The sequence below is a fragment of the Sinocyclocheilus grahami genome, unplaced genomic scaffold (assembly GCF_001515645.1).
Source record: "Sinocyclocheilus grahami isolate Dianchi unplaced genomic scaffold, SAMN03320097.WGS_v1.1 scaffold16.1, whole genome shotgun sequence".
In the NCBI taxonomy this organism is placed as follows: Eukaryota; Metazoa; Chordata; class Actinopteri; order Cypriniformes; family Cyprinidae; genus Sinocyclocheilus; species Sinocyclocheilus grahami.
In genome coordinates, this window is record NW_015505195.1 from 2,936,235 (window position 1) to 2,956,769 (window position 20,535).

General features: G+C 37.2%; 1 protein-coding gene across 1 annotated transcript in view; it reads right to left on the bottom strand.

The window, feature by feature from the left end:
* LOC107549930 (semaphorin-6B-like) overlaps window positions 1-20,535 on the bottom strand; it is a 75,656-nt gene that overhangs the window by 29,874 nt on the left and 25,247 nt on the right. The window contains exons 2-9 of the mRNA XM_016231120.1: window positions 17,476-17,599; window positions 16,287-16,401; window positions 11,644-11,704; window positions 11,503-11,565; window positions 5,357-5,447; window positions 4,615-4,734; window positions 3,663-3,751; window positions 2,188-2,405 (exon numbers count right to left, since the gene is read on the bottom strand). Coding sequence (XP_016086606.1) covers window positions 2,188-2,405; window positions 3,663-3,751; window positions 4,615-4,734; window positions 5,357-5,447; window positions 11,503-11,565; window positions 11,644-11,704; window positions 16,287-16,401; window positions 17,476-17,581 — 863 coding nt within the window. The 5' untranslated portion in view covers window positions 17,582-17,599. The remainder of the gene's footprint in view (window positions 1-2,187; window positions 2,406-3,662; window positions 3,752-4,614; window positions 4,735-5,356; window positions 5,448-11,502; window positions 11,566-11,643; window positions 11,705-16,286; window positions 16,402-17,475; window positions 17,600-20,535) is intronic.

The window sequence follows — 20,535 nt, forward strand, 5'->3', positions numbered from 1 at the left end:
TATATATATATATATATATATGTGTGTGTAATTCCTTTGCATTGAATTCAGAATTTTAAGCAGCCATTATTCCAGTCTTCAGTGTCACATAATCCTTCAAAAATCCTTCAAATAGGCTGATTTTGAGTATAATAATAATAATAATAATAATATGCATGATAATAATGTCATATTTATTATTAATGATGAAAGGAGTTGTGCTACTTAATATTTTTGTGGAACCCAAGATAAATTTTTCAGGATTCTTTAATGAATAGAAACTTAAAAAGAACAACATTTACTTGAAAGAGAAATCTTTTGTAACATTATAAATATCTTTCTATCAATTCATCACTTTAATTCAATTCAATCAATTTGATCACTTTAATGCATCCTTGCTGAATAAAAGTATTAATTTTTAATTAATTAATTATTTATTTATTTTTAAAAATAAATTTATATTTTTGTACATGCCCACACACAACCTTTGATATAATATTTATCGTTTATTGACTAATTTAAAAAATAATTATTGGCTAATCATGTCAGAAATTTTATATCAATGCATCCCTAGTGTTTTTGGCACTTGACAGTCAATTCTCCGTTTGTGCTCCACAGAGAAAATAACAGCATGAGAGTGTGTAAATTACAATTTTCATTTTTTTGGGTAAACTGTCCCTTTAAGCTTTCACTCTCAGACCTCAATCACACACGGATAGCAACGTGCATACAGGAACCATTTTCGCTTTCAGCGTCTTCACTACTATCCTCTTGACAGCACTCCCTCTTTTTGTATTCTCACATTCTTTCCTGTAATTATTTCCTGCAAACTCTGTCAAAACATGCACTTGCTCCCTGATCCCAAAAATATGTGTTTTGTTGTTGCTTTCCTCTAAGTGTGACATCTTGGTGACAGCCTGCCAGCATGTGTACATCTACCCACATCAATTCCATTCCTCATCCATACATCAATCTCCATCTCTTCCCCTCCCGTTCTCTAGCAGCGCCTCTCTACATGACATTAAAACCTGCAATAATATTCCCTGCAGTGTCACACCAGTGTTCTATATTCAGTGGTTTTTCACCCATAATCCCACAGGACAACCTAAACCCAGAGCGATTGTACCGGTTTCCCAGCGTTCCGCCGTTGCCACCAGCCTGTGATATTTCCAGCTCAACTGTCAATCAATGAGGCAGCTAATGCACTATATTTGAGAGTTTATCTCTAGAGATTCACAGTCTGCTTGGAATCTGGTATTTGTTAGTCTTGTTTAGCCAGACTTGCAGTGCAAAAGTCTACATTGCAGCTTATTTTGGCAAAGTAATGCCCACTTCGCCAGAAAGCAGTCACCTGATCTATACAGTATGTAACAGTTGTTTTTTGCAGAACAGGGTGGACTATGTACACTCTTGTTCAAAAGTTTGGGGTTGGTAGGATTTGTTAATGTTTTTGAACAAAGTCTCTTATGCACATTATTAATCAAAAATACAGTAAAAATCAAAACCAATGTTTTCCATTTTAACATGTAAAATATTCCTGTGATGGCAACGCTGAATTTTCAGCAGCAATTACTCCAGTCTTCAGTGTCACATATCCACAAATCATTCTAATATGCTGATTTGGTGCTCATGAAACATTTCCTATTATTATCAATGCTGAAAACAGTTGTGATGCTTAATATTTTGTGCAAACAGTGATGAAACGTGATGAGTAGAAAGTATTTTTTTGATTTATATTTCATAGTTTATATAATAATAAAAATGACTTTACTATCATTTTTGATCAATTTAATGTATCCTTGCTGAATAAAAAGCATTAATTTCTTTAAAAATATATATTACTGACCTCTAAAATTCTGAATTGTAGTGTATGTTTGTTTAATGAATATCTTGTTTATGTGCTATTAAGTGTTTCCACCAAAATCTTTCAAAGATTGATTCCTTGCAAACTTGTTATTTTACAGAAGAGCGCACTCTAGAAGCCTGGAAGCTTGCAGACGCAACTTTTTCTCAGCAGAAGAGTGATAAAAACCAGTGCACCCTGACTCCTGGAAACTGGAAGCCAGCCAATCAGAGAGAAACTAGTGATTTCAGCCAGTCCTAGCCATTTTTGTGTGCAATATGCATCGTGGGTGGTTCTTTTCTTGTTTCTCGACTGCTGCCAAGAACTGGATTCATCAGCGCTTGCTTTTAAAGATTGTGACCCACCTGTTGGAGGGTGTGGAGAAGACGGCGAGGATGATATCCCTGCCATGCATGCGGATGATGGGACTGGTGGAATGCAGGAGGTTGAAGTAGAAGTGCGAGTCTCCTGGGATTGAGCAGTTCAGTCGAGCTTTCAGGAACGACGTCCACTGCTTTTCCAGCACACGCTGTGAACCGCCTTGATCGGCTTTGCACACACGTGCCACACGAGACACAACCACCTAAGGTCAGAGAAAATGACTTTAACAGAGATATTAATTATGAATTTTAAGCATTTTGATAATACACGTATCAAACAGTACTGAATCCTTTCGCAAAAATGCCCCAAATCTTTTAATCCTCATGGATTTTAAGCAGATTTTGGAGAGTAGCTAGTCTGTGTAAAATGGGTAAGCTAATATAAATTCATTCATGAAAATGTCAGCATTCCCTAAAACGGGTTAGCCTAGCGATTTCAGAGGAGCCGAATTCAAAGCACAGTGGGTTTTTTGTTCTCCTCGAGGTCCGGCAGTATAAAATGCTTGCGCAAGCACAATTCTGTTCTTGCAGAAGTCTTGCATTGCTAATTCTCACATAAAAGGAACCCTTGTTATTCTGTCGATGTGTTTTTCTCAGTTTTCAGTAAATGATATGACGGATGGTATTTCAGTTGCCCTGAAAAACAACAACAGAAAAAAAACTTCTGTGTGCCTAAATTACACTCAATACAGCATTCTAGGGCATGATTATTAAATTAAACATTCAGCACAAAAACAGGGGATAGGTCATACCGCTGTCTGACTGGAAATATTAATATTGGCATTTGAATAATATTGCCAGACTGGACATACGGTAACACAATTTCAGATTACTTCCACCACTTGTTCCTGATCTATCCACCACTGATCTCCCACAGGAAGATTTTACTCCTATAGTCTCGTCCGTAGCTCAGGAATTCTATATTTATATTCATCCATTTGGCAGATGTTTTCATCCAAAGTAACTTACATACCATTCAAGGAAAACATTTGATCATTTCCCAGGAAATCAAACCCATGATCTTGGTGTTATTAGTGTCATGCTACTGTTGAAAGCAAGAGGAACTAAACTAAAACATGAAATTCCTTCGGATACATATAAATATACAGAATTTAAGGTTTTGAGTTCATACACTCTTTAAAATAATGGTTCCAGAAGGGGTTTTACACAGAAAGGCATAGAACCACCATTGTGGGTTCCCCAAAGAATCTTTTCCTAGAAACTTTTGTGCAGTAAAAAGTTCCATGGATGTGAAAGTTTCTTCATAGAGCCAAATATGCCCATAAAGAAACTCTATTCCCATAATAGGAATAAAGCTGCCTTCTACGTGTAGAATGACATTGTTTCTGAACATGTCTCTTCTATAAAGGAGACATATATTGGGGTCTTTTCCTCATGAAGAAAACCTGAGAATCAAGAGACTTGTGCAAAAGTCTTCATCTGCTCTATCATCCTCTCACCTTCTCCAGGTAGTTGAACTCCATGGCCATCTCTCTGAAAAAGAAGTAGACATGTGGCCCCCATTCCACAGCATTCACAAAGTATGGCTCTGAAACAGACAGATCAGGACCAAACCATAATTACTTCCTGTTTGGGACACATTACTACTTCCTCAGATCACATGATTTTCAGAAGAGCTGATCTGACTGAACTATAGTGTTGAACTAGAGGCTACTTTCCAATAGGGCCATTATCTAGTCAATGGACACACAAACCAAAAGAAAGAAAAAGTGAGGGCGTTTTGGGACAGGAAGTGACCCAGGACAGCAGGAGAGAGAGAGCACAAGAGTTTGAGTCAGGACACAGATGTGCTTTCTGCTGCATCAGTGAGAGATCACATCAGAGCACAGACAGCAAGAGCAAAGGAAGATGGGAAGAGGGGGTGCAGTTTGACATCAGGTTGGCTGCTGACTCAGATGTGGATCCTCAGAAAGCCTTATCGACCCTGACACTAATGCTCTATTTCAAAAACCTACCTCAGAATGCATTGTGACAACCTCAGTGAAAAATAACTCCCAGGTGGAGGATGAAGTGAGAGAAATGTTTATATATATTTTTTTATTTTAGATACTAAATGTTTACAATTATTTAAAAATGTCATTAATCTGTTTGTATTGGTACTTTCCGTTATTATAAAAATTATCCCACAGGATAATATATAATGATTTTTTGTTCAAAATGGTCACTTATGAGGTTTAGTTCATATGTAAAAAGGCAGCTCACTAGGTTTTCTAACACTGAAGTCATGTGAGTGTAAACAAATGCTTTTTAACAATGGACATGGCACACATTAATACACTTAACTCTCTCTTACATACATTTTACATACACAAACAGCATTAATATTACATCCACGTGCTGACTCTGCACAGCTTCCTCTTCCTGTCAACTAACATTTGACGTCTTTATTACCTCGAAACCATTTGGAGTCATGTTTCACTGTTCGCAGAGCAGGATTGTCCCCCAGACTCCTGTAGATCACAGCATCGATGGCCAGAAAATCAGTCACTGTGGCAGTGTAAAGATTCCCCTCTGAAAAAAAGCACACAAACCCAAAATATAAAATCTCTCTCTACAATCATGATTAGAGATAATATATGAAATATATATACAAATATTATATTATTTTATCATAATTTATAACAGAATGAAGACCCCTTTTCCATCTAACATCTACTACCCTGTGTGTAGAGAAGTATGTGTTTTCACTTTCATACATCTTTAGTTATACACATTAGTTGGTATATTGGTTAAAACAACAGTTATTTTTAGCTGCTTTGTTTCTTTGCCTCCCCTAACGGGTCGGCACTGCCTTACGAACTAAAAATATGATCTCAATATACTTTCGTTGGTGTAATGCATCTTCATATATTAAAAAAATATTTCATTTCCTTTAGGTTCATCACGGCAGGAAGCAGTAAAGCCGTAATGCTGTGCAGAGAATATGCTGGACAGCATATGTGCATGATTAGAGTGAGAGATACCCATAAATATTGTTCAAAGACTAGCATGTAATTAAGTTAGAGAATAACAACAGGGACATCAGCTTTTCCGCAATGCTGTATATCTTTATTTAGTGCTGTAATACGCAGGGACATTTTGCAGTCATGTTCAAGGGAAAATAAAAACTTAAAAGGCGATGGTGGAGTCTCACCTGCAAACAGGGCCACGTTGGCATGTTTCGGGTCATATGGGCATCTAGCCATCCCACTGACAGTTTCTCCCACCATCTCAAGAGTGTCTCCCTGCACACACACACACACACACATAGAGAAAACACATTCAATAATTAGAGAAAAATGCAATTAGCAAAAATACAGAAAGTACACTCTTAAAAATAAAGGTGCTTCACGATGCCATAGAAGAACCTTTTTGTCTGAATGGATCCATAAAGAATCTTTAACATCTGAAGAACCTTTCTGTTTCACAAAAGGTTCTTTGTGGCGAAAGAAGGTTCTTCAGATTACAAAATGTTAAGAAAGAGATGGTTCTTTAAAGAACCTTTGACTGAATGGTTCTTTGTGGAACCAAAAATGGTTCTTCTATGGCATCGCTTGAAGAACCTTTTGAAGCACCTTTAGTTTTAAGAGTGTAGGTGAAAAACTGACTCTAGCAAAAGAAATGTTTTTCTCACATATGTACACTTTGCTAATACAACAGCAGAAAGAGAAAAATATGAGAAGCGCAGAATAACAGAAGCAAATTAAAACATATGCTCAAATTTTAATTTCAAAAACATCCACAGGCGATTTATAGCAGAATTACAGTTTAAGCTAAAGGCCATTAAAACTAACTATAAATAAACCTGTGCACTCTCCCTCTTTCTGTCTCTACCATTTTTTTCTGTCTCTAGAGAGCCTGAAACTCTTGACAGGTGTAATGTTGCATTACAGGTGTGCGATAATTCTTTTCATTTGCTCAGATTTGCAATAGCGCGTTTCAAACCTGACAGGTTGAGTTTGTTCATGTTCAAGACTTTTTCATACACAAACTTTTATCTTTCTAATTCCCTTGATGCAAATAGCGGCAGGTGCTTGTCAAGAGTGGGGAAGCACAGATGTCACTTATGAAAATTTTATTTTACGGTTTTATTTAAATGTCTGTAATTTTGCTCCTATATGCTGTTTCTCAAATTACTGGTGAACAGTGAAATTACTTTGTAAACTAATTTATGAAAACCTTCAACAAGGCTGCATTTACCTTATTAAAAATAAAGTAAAAACAGTAACATTGTGAAATATTATTACCATTTAAAATAGCTGTTTTCTATTTGAATAGATTTTAAAATGTAATTTATTCCTGTGATGGCAAAGCTGAATTGTCAGCTGAAATTACTCCAGTCTTAAGTGTCACATGATCCTTCAGATTATCATGATCCATCATTCAAATCTCTTATCAAGGTTAAAGACAGTTCTGCTGCTTAATATTTTTATGGAAACTGTGACATCAAAAAATATATACTTTTTTCAGGACTGTTTAAATCCAGAAAAGAAGTACAACTTTTTTGATACAAAGCTTTTATTTGAAATAGAAATATTTTGTAACGTTTTAAAATGTCTTTAATGTCACTTTGGATTAATATAATGCTAATTTAAAGCTGAATACAAATTATAATTACTTCTGAACAGTAGTACACAGTATATACATTTCTGCATATTATATTATTAAAATTAAAGTATATTATATTATATGCATGCTTATTCATTTGTGCATTTCTCGACCTGAAAGAAGCAGGTTGCAATCCGGCAGAGCCGATTATTAGTAATTATGTGTTTTTCTTCTTTATTCAGCAGGTATATCATTAGTGTGATTGGTTCAGAAGGAGCGGATCTGATATGCGAGGCAGGTGCAGCAGTGCTCAGGTGCGGTATTCAAGTTGATGCCGCAAGTGGACTAACAACTAAGACCCTCCATTAATGTGACTCACGTATGCTGGGGGCGACAGAGTCACTGGACAGATGGATGGAAGGCAACACACACACAAACACACTCAGAGTCTTGGATTCAAACAATGTGCCCGGTGAGTGGCATTACCATTCTTTTCGAATAAACAATCACGCACGGAAAACTGCATCTGGACTGATTTATGACAGCTCTCTGCTCTTGATGTCATCAGAAACAGCTTGGTGCTTCTAGCTATATTGATGGCCAGGCAGGTGGAAAAACAGAGAATAAACAAACGGCAGGGGAGATTCTTTCTGCTTTGGGGTTTTGAACAGATTCCCATCTGAGTCAGTAATGCGTGGTGACCCAATGAAGCCAGAGTCATTTAGAACGACGCTGCAAGCACTGCTCTCTTTTTGGTTCGATTTTTTAAAATTATATTAATTAAATGTTTCTAATTTTAGACTTTACTCTTTTATTAGTCGTTTTAAAAACATGTTTTCTTTATTTGCTATTTTTCTTTAGAATTTAATTATCTTACTGCTTTAGCAATAGCAATGTACAGTCCTTGTCATGTCAATAAAGAATAAGAATGAGCGAGGGGTGAGAGATAAAGAATATAGAATCTCCTAAAATTGTGACTGGCGATAGATCATGAACTAACAGCATAACAGCTGATAACGGCACATTAAATCACTTAAATCTGTCAGCCAACAATGCATTGCTATGAGTGTGCCTGGCCTCTTTATGTGTCTCTGTAAGACAGATGCTTTTCTTATCGTAACGGGATTGTGTGTAGGTGGTGGGGGTGTTGTGATGCAGATGTATCCCGTGTGTGTGTATTTGTGTGTTTGAGTCTCTGTAGGAGCACGGTGCATATAAACCACATAACTCTACTCATAAAACTGATTCGGCAATTCCTTGAAGAGTCCAAACACTTGGCACAGCTCCTGGTCTGCTAAGCGATAAAGCACATCCCCAGATAAACAACAATGGCCTTCTCATCCTACTCCAGCCCTTCAATCACCATCACCTGCTCTTTTCATTTTCATCCCCTCATTTCATATTTTCAAAGAGGCCTGATTCATTTACACACTATTTATTAGTCCATTAGGAGTTCTCTCTAGCATTGGGCGTTCTCTGTACCATCAGCTGCCCTCTTCTCTGTGTTTCACAATGGCCTTCTCGTTCTTTATCCCTTTATTTTTCCTCTCCTGCTACCAGTCCCAATTATCCCTTTATCCTTCCTGTGTCCTTCTATAACCCACCCTTTCCACTCCCACAGCATTTCTCTTCCAGACTGTTCTTCTCTCTGCTTTTTCAAATTTATAGTAATTTATTGGCTTGATTGTTGCCAAAGCATCAACACGCACATAAACACAAAAGCAGTCGCAGGAAAAAAGATAAGATACCAGCAAAGGTAATAAAATAACTCTGTAAAATCTCGCAAATATGAACGTGGTTTTGCGCAGCTCGTCATTGAACAACGGCTCTGTGTAGTTAATGCTGCTCAATGTGAAAGCACGCACGTGATGGAGATTTACCGCCGATTACAAAACCGGCTTTACTGATAAAATGCGCGTTAAATATCACATGCGATTTATCGTGCAGCCCTAGTGCAAACCCAAATTATCATGACAAAAACATAAGACCAAACAACAACAAACAGAATACTAACAAACGAAGAGAAGCAAGATGCGATTAGCTAGTGTGTGCTTGAGTGGTTCACTTAGATTCAGAATCCAGATTCAAAGCGGTTCTTTTAGAATTATGATTTAGTGTTTTTCATTTTCAGAAGTCATTTCTATTCACATCTATATATAGCGCAGAGTCAGAAATCATATGCAGCTTGGATCCTTTAGATTTAGAATTCAGATTCACAGCGGCTCATTTATATTGAGAATATTCAAATGCAACTTCAACTGAGAATTCAAATTCAAAATTTGGGTTCAGAATGGTCGACTTTAGGCTGGAATACACTAGACGACTTTTAAAATCTAAATGATCTTTTCAAATATTTTTAAAACACTAGGCATCACACACTTGACAACATTGTAAATGGTTACAGAGGAAAAACCGGGCATCATACACTAGCTGACTGAGGATCACAACAATACCAACTCATTTAGAAACGCACCTCGTTGCTAGGAGAAACATTACACATGACAAATGAAAACAGTATCTGTTCTAAAACAGGCTTAAAATACCAAACATATTTTGATATCCTCCGACTTAATGGAATCATAGTCTGAAGATTAAAAATATATATATATATATATTTTTGGAGCCTGTGCATATTATGAAAATTCAGTTTCAGAATGGTTCACTAAAATTCAGAATATATATTGTAAGTGGTTCTTTTATTTTCAGAATTAATATTCCAAGTAATTTTACACATAGACCGATTATATGTTCTATATTCGATTTATATTTAGATTCAGATTTCATATTTAGTCTGGACATTACATTAAGCATATACTTTCTACTGAGAATCCAAATTCAGAATTCAGGTCCAGAATGGTTCACTAAGATTCAGAATCTCTATTATGGATGTTTATTTGTTACTGTTAAGATTCAGAATTCTGATACTGAATGCTTTTTTACACAATACTGTACACAGAGTCTATGTTCTATATTCTATTTACATTTATATTCAATTTATATTCGATTTTGATTCTTTTAGATTCAGAGGGATTATTTTACATATAACATTGTATAAATGTAAAGTGTTTCACTTTGGTTTCTGTAGATTTTAGATTCAGATTGGTTCTTAAATATTAAGAACATCCGTGCAGGTGTGTGTAATTGAAAGCGCAGTGAGCTGCATCAGCACATTATCGGTGAAACAATCTGTCTAAGTGCTGTCAATCATAATGCGTTTAGAATTGGCACAGAATTTCCTTTCTGTATGCCCTGGCTGCACTTCAGTTGTTTTGCATTAAACCAACTCCAGAGTCCCTGTGTGTGTGTGTGTGTGTGTGTGTGTGTGTGTGTGTGTGTGTGTGTGTGTATGGATCTAATTGCTTGTCACACTGAGAGTGAGAAACCACACTGAAGCTGATCTTTTTGTTTCCGATTCTGAAATAAGATATACTGTAGGTCTGAAGTTTTGCAATGCAACTTCAGTTTGAAGTCATATCGGAATTCATGCACCTTATGACATTCTAGATCATAATTCTACATAGATTGTGCTGATAGATTCTACTTGGAGTGTGCTGATAAGTTCACACTTGAATCTGATTTTCACCATGTTTGTGAACAGCCAAAATAAATAAATAAATAACACAAGATCAAGTCACTGTTGTTCCATGGGAGAAAGTAAATCAAATAGGTTTGGAACTCATATGGATGAGTAAATGATGACAGAATATTCTTTTTTAAGTGAACTGTACCTTTAACATCTTTCTTGTCCACCCTCTCTCTTTCACTGACCCCTTCACTCATCCCATTTACATGGGTCTTTCTCTCGGTTTTTCGCCCATCCCTAGGGCAGACAGGTGGGACAACAGCTCGCTTTCTCTCTCCATTCCTTTGTATGTCTCATCTCACTTGCTCTCTGCTGTGCTTTTGTCTTATGCTTTTTCAGCCAGATTCAATGTCAGGTGTCACTTTCGGTGTTAAATAAGTCATTTTCTCTCTTTTTCACTCTTTACTTGCCTGGAGGGGATTAAGTCATCCTTCACTCTTCCCACACAGGCACCTTTCAAATAAAACTCCCTTACACTCTCATTGAAGTCAGACAAAATACTCAGCATTCCAGAAGATGAAGCAGAAAGGGTGTGTGAAAGGAAGATATCTGCAGTGATCATGCGTGGGCAGCTGTGGGGACTGCTGGCAGCTTTTGACACCCCTCTATATTTTTGCAGGGGCGCACAGCACAAAAAAATTCTAACAGATTTCCTGAAAATTTGCCACAGGTAGCTCTTGTGATGACACCTTAAAGTGTGAGCAGGGGCACAAATAATGTGACACGCACATATAAAAGTGTTTAAAGTGAATAAATGGAAATGTTTAACAGTGTGTTTGTGATATGAGTGTGTGTTTGTATGGGTCAGGTTTTGCCTCCATTGCAGGGACCCTCAATGAAAACAGCCCACTAAGCATATTAAGAAATGTCTAAATAATGGAAATGTAAAATAAAAACATAAAAAATAAAAACAATTAGTGGAAAAAAAATTTGTTAATTAAGAAAAAAATATTGTGTGTGTGTGGGTGGGGTGTTAACTATAAAAAATTTTTGTTTAGTTTAATTCAGAAAAAAGGCTTTCTTTTAGAGCTAATATACAGCAATAATAATTGCCTTTAAATAAAATGTAATGTATAAAAATATGGGTTAAAAATAATTCACACTCGCATGCAAACTCATTTACTTAACCAAGTAAATATGTGCATTAGTTTGTGACAACATCCACTCACCTCATGCTTTCCCTTCATTCTACAGATTCTGATGTCATTTTTGTTGGATTCCCATGTCCTCTTCTGTAACAGAGGGAACTTCAGTAATGAGGGACTGTTCATTTACAGCATAAAGTACGTGTGTGTGTTTTCTGTTCTCACCTTACTGTAAAACATCTCTTCTCCCACCACGTTGTCCAGCTCCACTCGGAAAAGGTCATCTCTGACACATAAGCACAAAGAGAAAGACAGAGCGAGACTGTGAACCACCACAGCACAGTATCACATCACAGCAAAATAATTATTTTCTTTATCAGAAATGTTTTAATCATCTAAATATCTTTAAAACAAAATAAATGTATTATTACAACATATAACGCAAATAGACTTACACTTAAAAAAATGATCAAATGAAAACATTTAATTAGGTCCATGCTTAAAAAAAGAAAAGTCTCTTAAAGAGTCAAAGTCCTCAGCCTTACATACTGAAGCATATGTCTTCATCAAATGTTTAACAAATTGATATAGCATTCTTGTTCCTACATTAATTCACCCTGATCCGCCGTCTCAGTGCAAAAACTCAGTTAAACGATTCACCACAGCTCGTCCTACATAATCACGATTCTTTGCATTATGATATGCCTGATTTCCCCTCCATAATTCATAACCCACCCCCACACTGCATGCATGTTGCATGCAGCTCCTCATCTTGAAGACAGCATCCAGTGCTACAGCACTTCCTGCAACCACTTTAATAATCTTTCTATAACCTTGCGGTGTCTATTAAAGTCTTTATGAATCTGATCCCTTTTAATCATGGCGTGTTTGGTGTTATAGAGTACCATGGTTTATGCCTGAATATTGATCAAGGTCTAAAAGCTGCTGTGCGGCCCAACAAGAGAGCTGGAGAATTTCAAATCATCTGTGTGTGTGTGTGTGTGTGTGTGTGTGTGTGTCTCTCTCTCTCTCTTTTCTGTCTGAAATGTTGCAATCTGTGAATTTGCCAAGCTCACAGACCAGCCCATGTTATTGCAGTAGTATTGATCTTATCTTTCACAGCCTTCCATCGGCATCACTGCTCTGTGGACACATCAACAAAAACATAGACTATGTGTGTGTGTGTGTGTGTTTGTATGTTCTTGAAGAGAGTCTGACGAGACCGACTATGAATTATTTAATCCCTCTCTGTGTGGTTTGTTAAAATGAATCCCCTTGGCCATTTCCTCTCTGAACAGGGCGACCCCTAATTGCCCTGGTTAAATTATTATACTCTCACACAGTACTTGCCTTATTTAGAGAGCACAATCTATAAGCAGATACAATCACCCATGCAGTAAAGCAAAGCAAGAAAAGGTGTGTTTGGAGTTCGAAGGTACTGTCACATTTATATGAATATAAAAACGGGCTTTATAGTTACACAAGGTTACCAAACAACACAGATTATTTGGACAACACATGCAGAACATTGGCAAGAATAGAACATACAGGGGCCAGTAAAAACTCTCTTTATCAGTACCTCCACTATCTTGTACACAAACTGAAGTTTTTATCTTCTTGCTAGATTTTACCATGTAACTCATCTTGCATAGTTTCCATCTACATATTGTTATGAGAATTTAGAAATGCTGGATGGAAAAACCAAGATGTAAATAATGTAAATAATGTCCATAAATACTATACTTGCTTAAGGTGGATTCATTTTTATTCAGTAAGATGAAATGCGCATTAAACCAAAGGTTGTGCTCCCTTCTGATTTGGAGTGAAAATGTATTTTAAATTCCAGTTCAATTCCTGAAACAAACAGGATGCAGAATTAAATTAAATATTTTTTATCAAGAAATGCAATGTACGTATGAAAAGCAATGTAGGCCTAAAGCCTTGTTTGAAGATGGATGGATGGATGGTGAATTTTGCACAACCCTAGCAATAAACTACAACACATTCACCAAACTGTTTTCTACTTATCTGCTTTTTTAACTTTCCAAGAGATCTGAATTGCAATTTTCAACTGGCAGATAAAATATAAAACCCAAGTCATATCTAGAGACCAAAATATCAGAAACCTGGCATAGATTCTTTTGACTTTAGCCAGTAAGCAACCATAGAGTACATCTTAGCAATCACATGGCAATGCCACATCGTAATGGATTGTAACATTCTAACTTTCACTATCTGATTTCTCTCTATATTTCTTGCTTCTCTCTAGATTGGTAGAATGTCTGAATGATGGAGTGCCTCTGGCCACCATTACTGTATTATTACATTGCATTACACTTATGCATTTGGCAGACACTTATCCAAAGCGACTCACATTGCATTCATTGTATATTTTATCAGCACATGCAGGAATGCTGAGGAATATATTATGCAGTACAGTGTGTTTGTTACAATACCATGCCCTCAATTCAGTGCTACAAATTTATGACCATACTGACAAGCAGAAAAGGGACCTGACAGACTCAGGATCCCTCATGGGGGGCTGACTATATTTAAAATCAGCTATGAAGGCGACAGCTAAAAGAGAAAGTGTATTTGTCAATTGTGGCACTACAGGAGGTCTCAAACCGTTCTTCCCGCATACCACAGCAGCCCTGACAGCAGCTGAGTCTTAATTTCTCTGCATTATTGGAGGCCGTATGTCAGTCAGGCGGTATTTCCACGACCTCAGAGGTCAGCCGGAACCTGTCCCACACTGTTAGTGACAGGTTCGAGGGTGGAATGTGTTGAGTTTCACTCCTGAGCCTAATTGAAAGACTTGACCTCTCGACGAGGTCAAATACTATGAGCTGGCTGAAGCTTGATTTAATGTGACTTAACCAGGTCGCCGCTGGCAATCTAAGCCACCCTCCTCTAGTTACTCAGTGTGTTAATTATTTACACAGATCACAAAAGAAACACCTCATTTGTCTTATAGGTGTATTTATTTATGGCTTGGACTGATTTTTTCCCCCCAACAAGTCTGGGGCTAGTTTGCAGTCGCTTGTGTGGGAGTCCAGAAATTTCTGGAGGAAACTGAGTGCGTTTAATAAAATACTTGAGTCCTCTCATCCCTGACCAGGTGTTGGCAAGGTAATACTGTGAAGGGGTTGAGAGGCTGGCCGCTTTCTTGGGGCATGGTCTTGAGCGGTTATGCTAATGCTAACAGGATTTAGCCCGCCTGCACCCCTTTATCACACTTGAGCATGCAGTTGCAGACTTTATTCAGTCAATCCAGGCTGTCTATATCCTTGACTTGAAACTTCACTGACTCTCTCTCTCCCTTGCTCCTAAGCAGTATTGCCTCCTTTTTATTTCACTCGGTGTTGCCGTTGTTATTGAATGCTCCCTCTTGAGTCATCAGCTAAATAAATCTCCTTTTCCACAGAGGTCATTTTCTGTTGGCTACGGCAAACACCTCCATTTACTTCAGACACTGATAGGTACATACAGTTTGCTGACTGCACACAGCGGGGCTTGAATTTCATCGAATTACGTCGGCCACAGTGGCACCACGTAGGAAAACACACATAAAACAGTCGCTCGGTACTGAGTTGAGCTTCTTTAGGCCAAAGACTTTAGTCCTTTTTTATGAGAGAGCCCAGTCTGGCCGTCCCAAGTCATATGGCACTTTGTGAAATATATTTATTTTCGAGGTTTAATTTGTGACATGGTCGAGCGGGCAGGTCATTTCCTGACACGGTATGAAGGCCTTTATTAGAGTACGACGCCTCCCCTCTGGACCCCTACAGCTTTTGGTAACTATCACCATATGTTTGAACACTCCCAGTGGACGTGTCGGTCAATTTTGGGAAGTATGTTGCGTAAATTCACAAAAATTGGCTTATTTTTTTTAAAGCACCAAACCTAATGAAGTTTTGTTTTTGTTTATCTATTCCTAACCCCGGCTCCTTGAGGTAGGCAAAAAATGCAAGAAAGCAAAAACATCATTGACCTCGTGACCCCCAAAATCCTAAAAAGACTACAGGTGTCCAGACTTTACATTTATAACCCAGCATCACCACAATGAGAAATTCAGCATGCTTCTTACAGGGACAGTTCGACATTTACAATAGTCAACATTTACATTTATCATCATGTCATTCTAAACCTGTATGAGTTTCTTCTGCGGATCAAAAAAAAAAAATTTGAAAAAGATATGTTAATTGTTACTTGAAATGTTTAAACTTAAAATCAATCAAATTATCAAGTAACTATCTTCATAATAACTTGATATTACAAATAAATCTGTTGGTATTTGAATGTAGTTGTATCCAGAAGGAGGAAAGCATCAAGGCAAGATCAGGGATAAAATCAAACAAAATAATGTACAATTAAATAAGAGTAAATTAAAATAAAAAATGTGAATTAAAAATGAATAAATATATAAACAAACAAATAAATAAATACTACAAAAATTAACATTATTACAATTAACATTGATATTTGGAAGACTGTTGCAACTGTTTTAACGCCAACAATTATTATTATTTTTTTTTAAACAGTCAATGGGTCAATGGGTCAAAAACAATGTCAAAATATCTATGTTCCACAGAAGACCGAAAGCCATACAAGTTTGTAACACGAAGTTGAGTAAATGATGACAGAATACTTATTTTTTGGGTGAATTTTCCCTTTAAAAGACTTTGAAAGCTGTTTAATTACTACCTACAAGAAGCAGAAATTCAGACTCTTGATCTCAAAAGAGATTGTTTTTGAATGTCGTATAATTTACTTAAACACACGTCTCTGTGCAGGTAATTACAGATGCTGATATAACACTAATTACAGGGTACGCACATGGTAATCAGCATTATTTCACACTCTACCTGGCTCCGATGTAAAGGGTACGATTGACCTGCAGGATCCTCTGAATGTGTAAGGGCTCCTGTCTGAGAGATGAGCGATGGGGTCGTCCGAGAAACACAGGATACCTTCTCACCACTGAGGGAAAAAGCAGTAGATGAGACGGTGAGTGATAAAGGGAAAGAGTTGACAGAGGGTTGTATCATCTCTTCATTGCACTTCTGGGTGTGGGTGAGGTGATCCGTTAAGGCGAGAGGCGTTCGATCACTCGCGAGTCACATTTGAGATGAAAATGTTGACAGCTGCCTGTAGTTGCTCTTCAGTGGTTTTCACAGATAAAGTCTGTTCTCGTGATCTGTCAGCCTAGTCAAGTAGTGTTGTTACCAGAGGTGTAAAATTGTACTGAGAAATGACACTTACCCTGAAACCTGTTACCTGACATTGATAATTTGGTAAATTTAAACATTTCAAGTAACAAACAACTATCTGGTTTTATAGTCGTTTGATATTTAAAGTTGTATCTGTACATAGGAAAGCATCAAGGCAAGAAAAGGGATCAAATAAAAATAAATAAAACAATGTAAAATAAAGTAAAATACTATTTTAAAAAATGACATTAAATAATTTTTTTTTTAAAAAGATCATAATAAAAAATATAAATAAATAAATGAACAAATAAATCAATACATTTGACCAACATTTACATAATTACAATTTAATTATTCTTTCTTCACAAGAAAATATACAGCAGCCTACATTTATCTTTTAGGACTTTTAGAGAATTCTAAAGTTTGAAAACCCCTGCAGTCACATTTACCATTGCTTAGTGAAATTTTGCAAACAAAATCCAAAATGTTCCAAACATAGCACTACGTTAATGAGGTACAATTACACAACTTTACACCCGTTTATTACTCTCCTTCTTTATCTGTTCCTTTCTTTCAATATGTGATAAGACTCTCCCAAGAGATTTCCGCAGCTCCTCGTCTCTTCATCCTCCTACCCTGAGCATTATAAACCCCCTCGCTTTTCTCATCTTTCAGCTTAGACAGACCTGCATGAGTTAGGCTGGGATGCATGGAATCGATATTATTGATGAGTGATCAATCACATGCCTGCTCTGCATTAGAAAGTGAAAGCTGAGAGCCTGAGAGGGTAGACGGGGCCCAACCCTGATCCTGATGACTGCATGTGAAATGGAGACATCGTTACCTTCAGTGGGGATAAAGTTCAGAGGTCCAGGTTCCTCAGGGAAGACCGCACACACCAACCGCAGGAGCCAGAAGAGCCCGATGAAAGCTTTGGCCACAGTCGTCATGGTAGTGGAGCTCCGGCACTATGACAGGAACATGCAAAAAAGAGTCAGGTGAGGTGACGGAAGATCTAGCTGGATGCACATTTCTGGTTACATTCACTTAGTGAATAAAACTCTGATGGACTCGAAAACATCTCTATCATAACCCCAGAGATTAAGATCAGTAATTAAGTAATCCACCAATAGAATTTGTGCCAGTCAGCCCTAATGGTCCATTCGGTGTGGTGTGTCACAGAACTGTCATCAAAGACACGGGACCAAGGACTGAACTGCCTGGACATCTAACAAAAGGCTTTCACAGAGAGCCAGAAATGGGGAGGGGGCTGGAGCGCATGTGAGTGGGAAGCTCTGTTTAAAAACCTAGAGAGCTGCCCTGCTGTCTACTGCCACAGGCAGCATCCTAACCGAAATAAATGTTTGAAATGTGCTACACACCAAGTATATACATTAATATATATACAAGTATATATATTAATACAAAATTTAAAAAGTTTAAATAATGTGGGCTGATGGCTTTAAAAAAAGCATATAGCACTGATTAACAACCTTGTAGCTCACAGTTGGTCTGTCTTTACAAGTTTCTAAGTTATCATTCAAATAATAATATCCTATGAATGGGATTTTTACATAGCAAGCACTATGTTATAGTGTATGGAGCTACAGTAAAGGTACCACCAATAGTTTTTTTAATAGAACTTATGAGTGCGGCTGCATATCTGTGCACTTGAGGAAGTTACTACAAGTAGAGATGGACTTTTAAATTGAATGCCTGTAAAAAGACAGGTGTTGTATTTTTTCAGAACTCCTGCCCTCTTGAAAAAAAAAGACGGCAGAAAGAGAGAAGATGTGATGGAAACACAAATGTCACTCAAATGAAAGTGCAATGCAATCTATGTGGAAAATTACCTCTGCACTTCAGAGGCACATAGAAGCTCTGGAGAACTGTCACCATAGTATTGTCTGTAATAGCCTAACGTAATAGTACAGTCTGAAAAAAGGGATTTCAATGGACAAATGATACATGTATGATTGTGTGTATCTTTTACTGGTTTGAGAGACACCAACACCGTTTTAATAGCTCAAAAAAAATAAAAAAAGGTATAATTGGTGAATCAAGTCTATACACACTTAAATTTTCCTCCATTAAAAATGCCCTAAAATCCTTGTGTTGTTCCAAATTAGGGATGCCACAATTCTCAATATAATATTGAACCGATGGGTACGTCATCCATGGTTCAATACGCGATAGCTGGATGCCTTTGTCCATATTAGGGATTTCCTGGAGTGTCATGCATTCTATTGCTTCTGTGATGCATATGTGGATTTCCTGAGTGAGGGCACCCTCCGGCTTCCAGTATGAATTAAACAATGTTACATGTGTTGACAGCGCTCCATAAAAGGCCAATCCATCCTATTTTGGGAATAAATAGGAAAAACAATACTTCTCTCAAAATAAATTTTAAGTAGACATATGATAATACATGTATTTTTCCAGTGTACAGGAGTTTTTTGTTGTTTATTTGTTTTAAATTTCACATTAAATCGCACAAAACACTCTGATGTGCCAAGCCATCAGAACCGAACTGAAAACCGAGGTAGCCTATGTATTGAACCGCGGGCTAACTGTATTGTTGCATCACTATTCCAAGCTGACTTTCCTTCTTCTGTGAATCTCAATGAGAATATATTTAAAAAAATTTTTACACTGTTTTGTCCATACAAGGAAAGTCAGTGGGGTTCAAAACAACATTGGAACCCAATGACTGTCAAAATTAAATCTTATTTTGTGTTCTGCAGTAGAAAGAAATGCATATAGGATTGAAACAACTTGAGGTTAAACAAATATTGAGAGAATTTTTTTTTTGGGTGAACCCTTTAAAACTACAGTAATACTTATACTGGGTTTTGATTAAGCCAGAGGAACAGATCAAGAATATTGAACAGCATAACAGAACAAAGCAAAGCATTTCTCAACAGAACATAAAGGTCAATAATGGAAAACCAGAATTTATGAAATGGCACAGGATGCTTTTCATACCTTTTGAATTACCTGTACAGTGATCTGTTGTATTTGCACAAAAGAACGGCTGAAAAACCTGGGAAATTACAAGGCCGGTGTTGTCATGCGTTTCTTTCCACAGTGGTCAATGGTTTCAATAGCATGAAACTCAATATAAGAATGAGTAGTATCTCTCTGCCTGAGTGTTAACAAGCTGAGAACATTTGCTTTGAAACTTTAGTGGAAATGTTACAGTCACAGTGCAAACATAAACAAATCAGCGTCAGTTGAGCTTTTCAGCACCGCAGCGTTAAGACATCAAGCCTCAATTTCTTTATTCAAAAAAACCCTTCTCATTTTCCTTTGGCTAATCGACAATTGAGTTACACAATGCAAAGCAGCCAGCTCTCATTTGTCAAAGCTTGGCCTTGCTGTCCAAAACGCACACATGTACATGTACACACACAACTACATCCATTGTGGGTCTATTTCTATAGTGAAATGACTTGTGACGTTTTATCAGGGCTAACTATCTTTCCAGGACATTTCTAGAATTCCTGCTATTGAAGTATGAACAAGGCCGCCCCACACGCTAATAGTTCAAAATACCCAATGCAGCAAATTACGCCCAACAATAGATTTACATGAAGGAGAAGAAAAAGAGAGAAAATGAAAATAGGCCAAATGGGGAATGAAGGCAGACGGAACAGGATAGCTTAAACTTCAAGAGTCTATACATAAGTTGGTATCAGTGATTCTATTGTCTTGCTACAATTAATCATTTACGAGTATGTGCCAGGCCTCACACATTTAATTAGCATAATTAGAAACTCTGAGCTATAGAGTTTCAGGGGACAGCAAGCTAAACAGATGCAGAGGGGGTGAAGTAAATACAAGCAAGGATATAACAGATATAACATACACCATTCTACTTTTTAATTACGGCAAATGTTTTGTG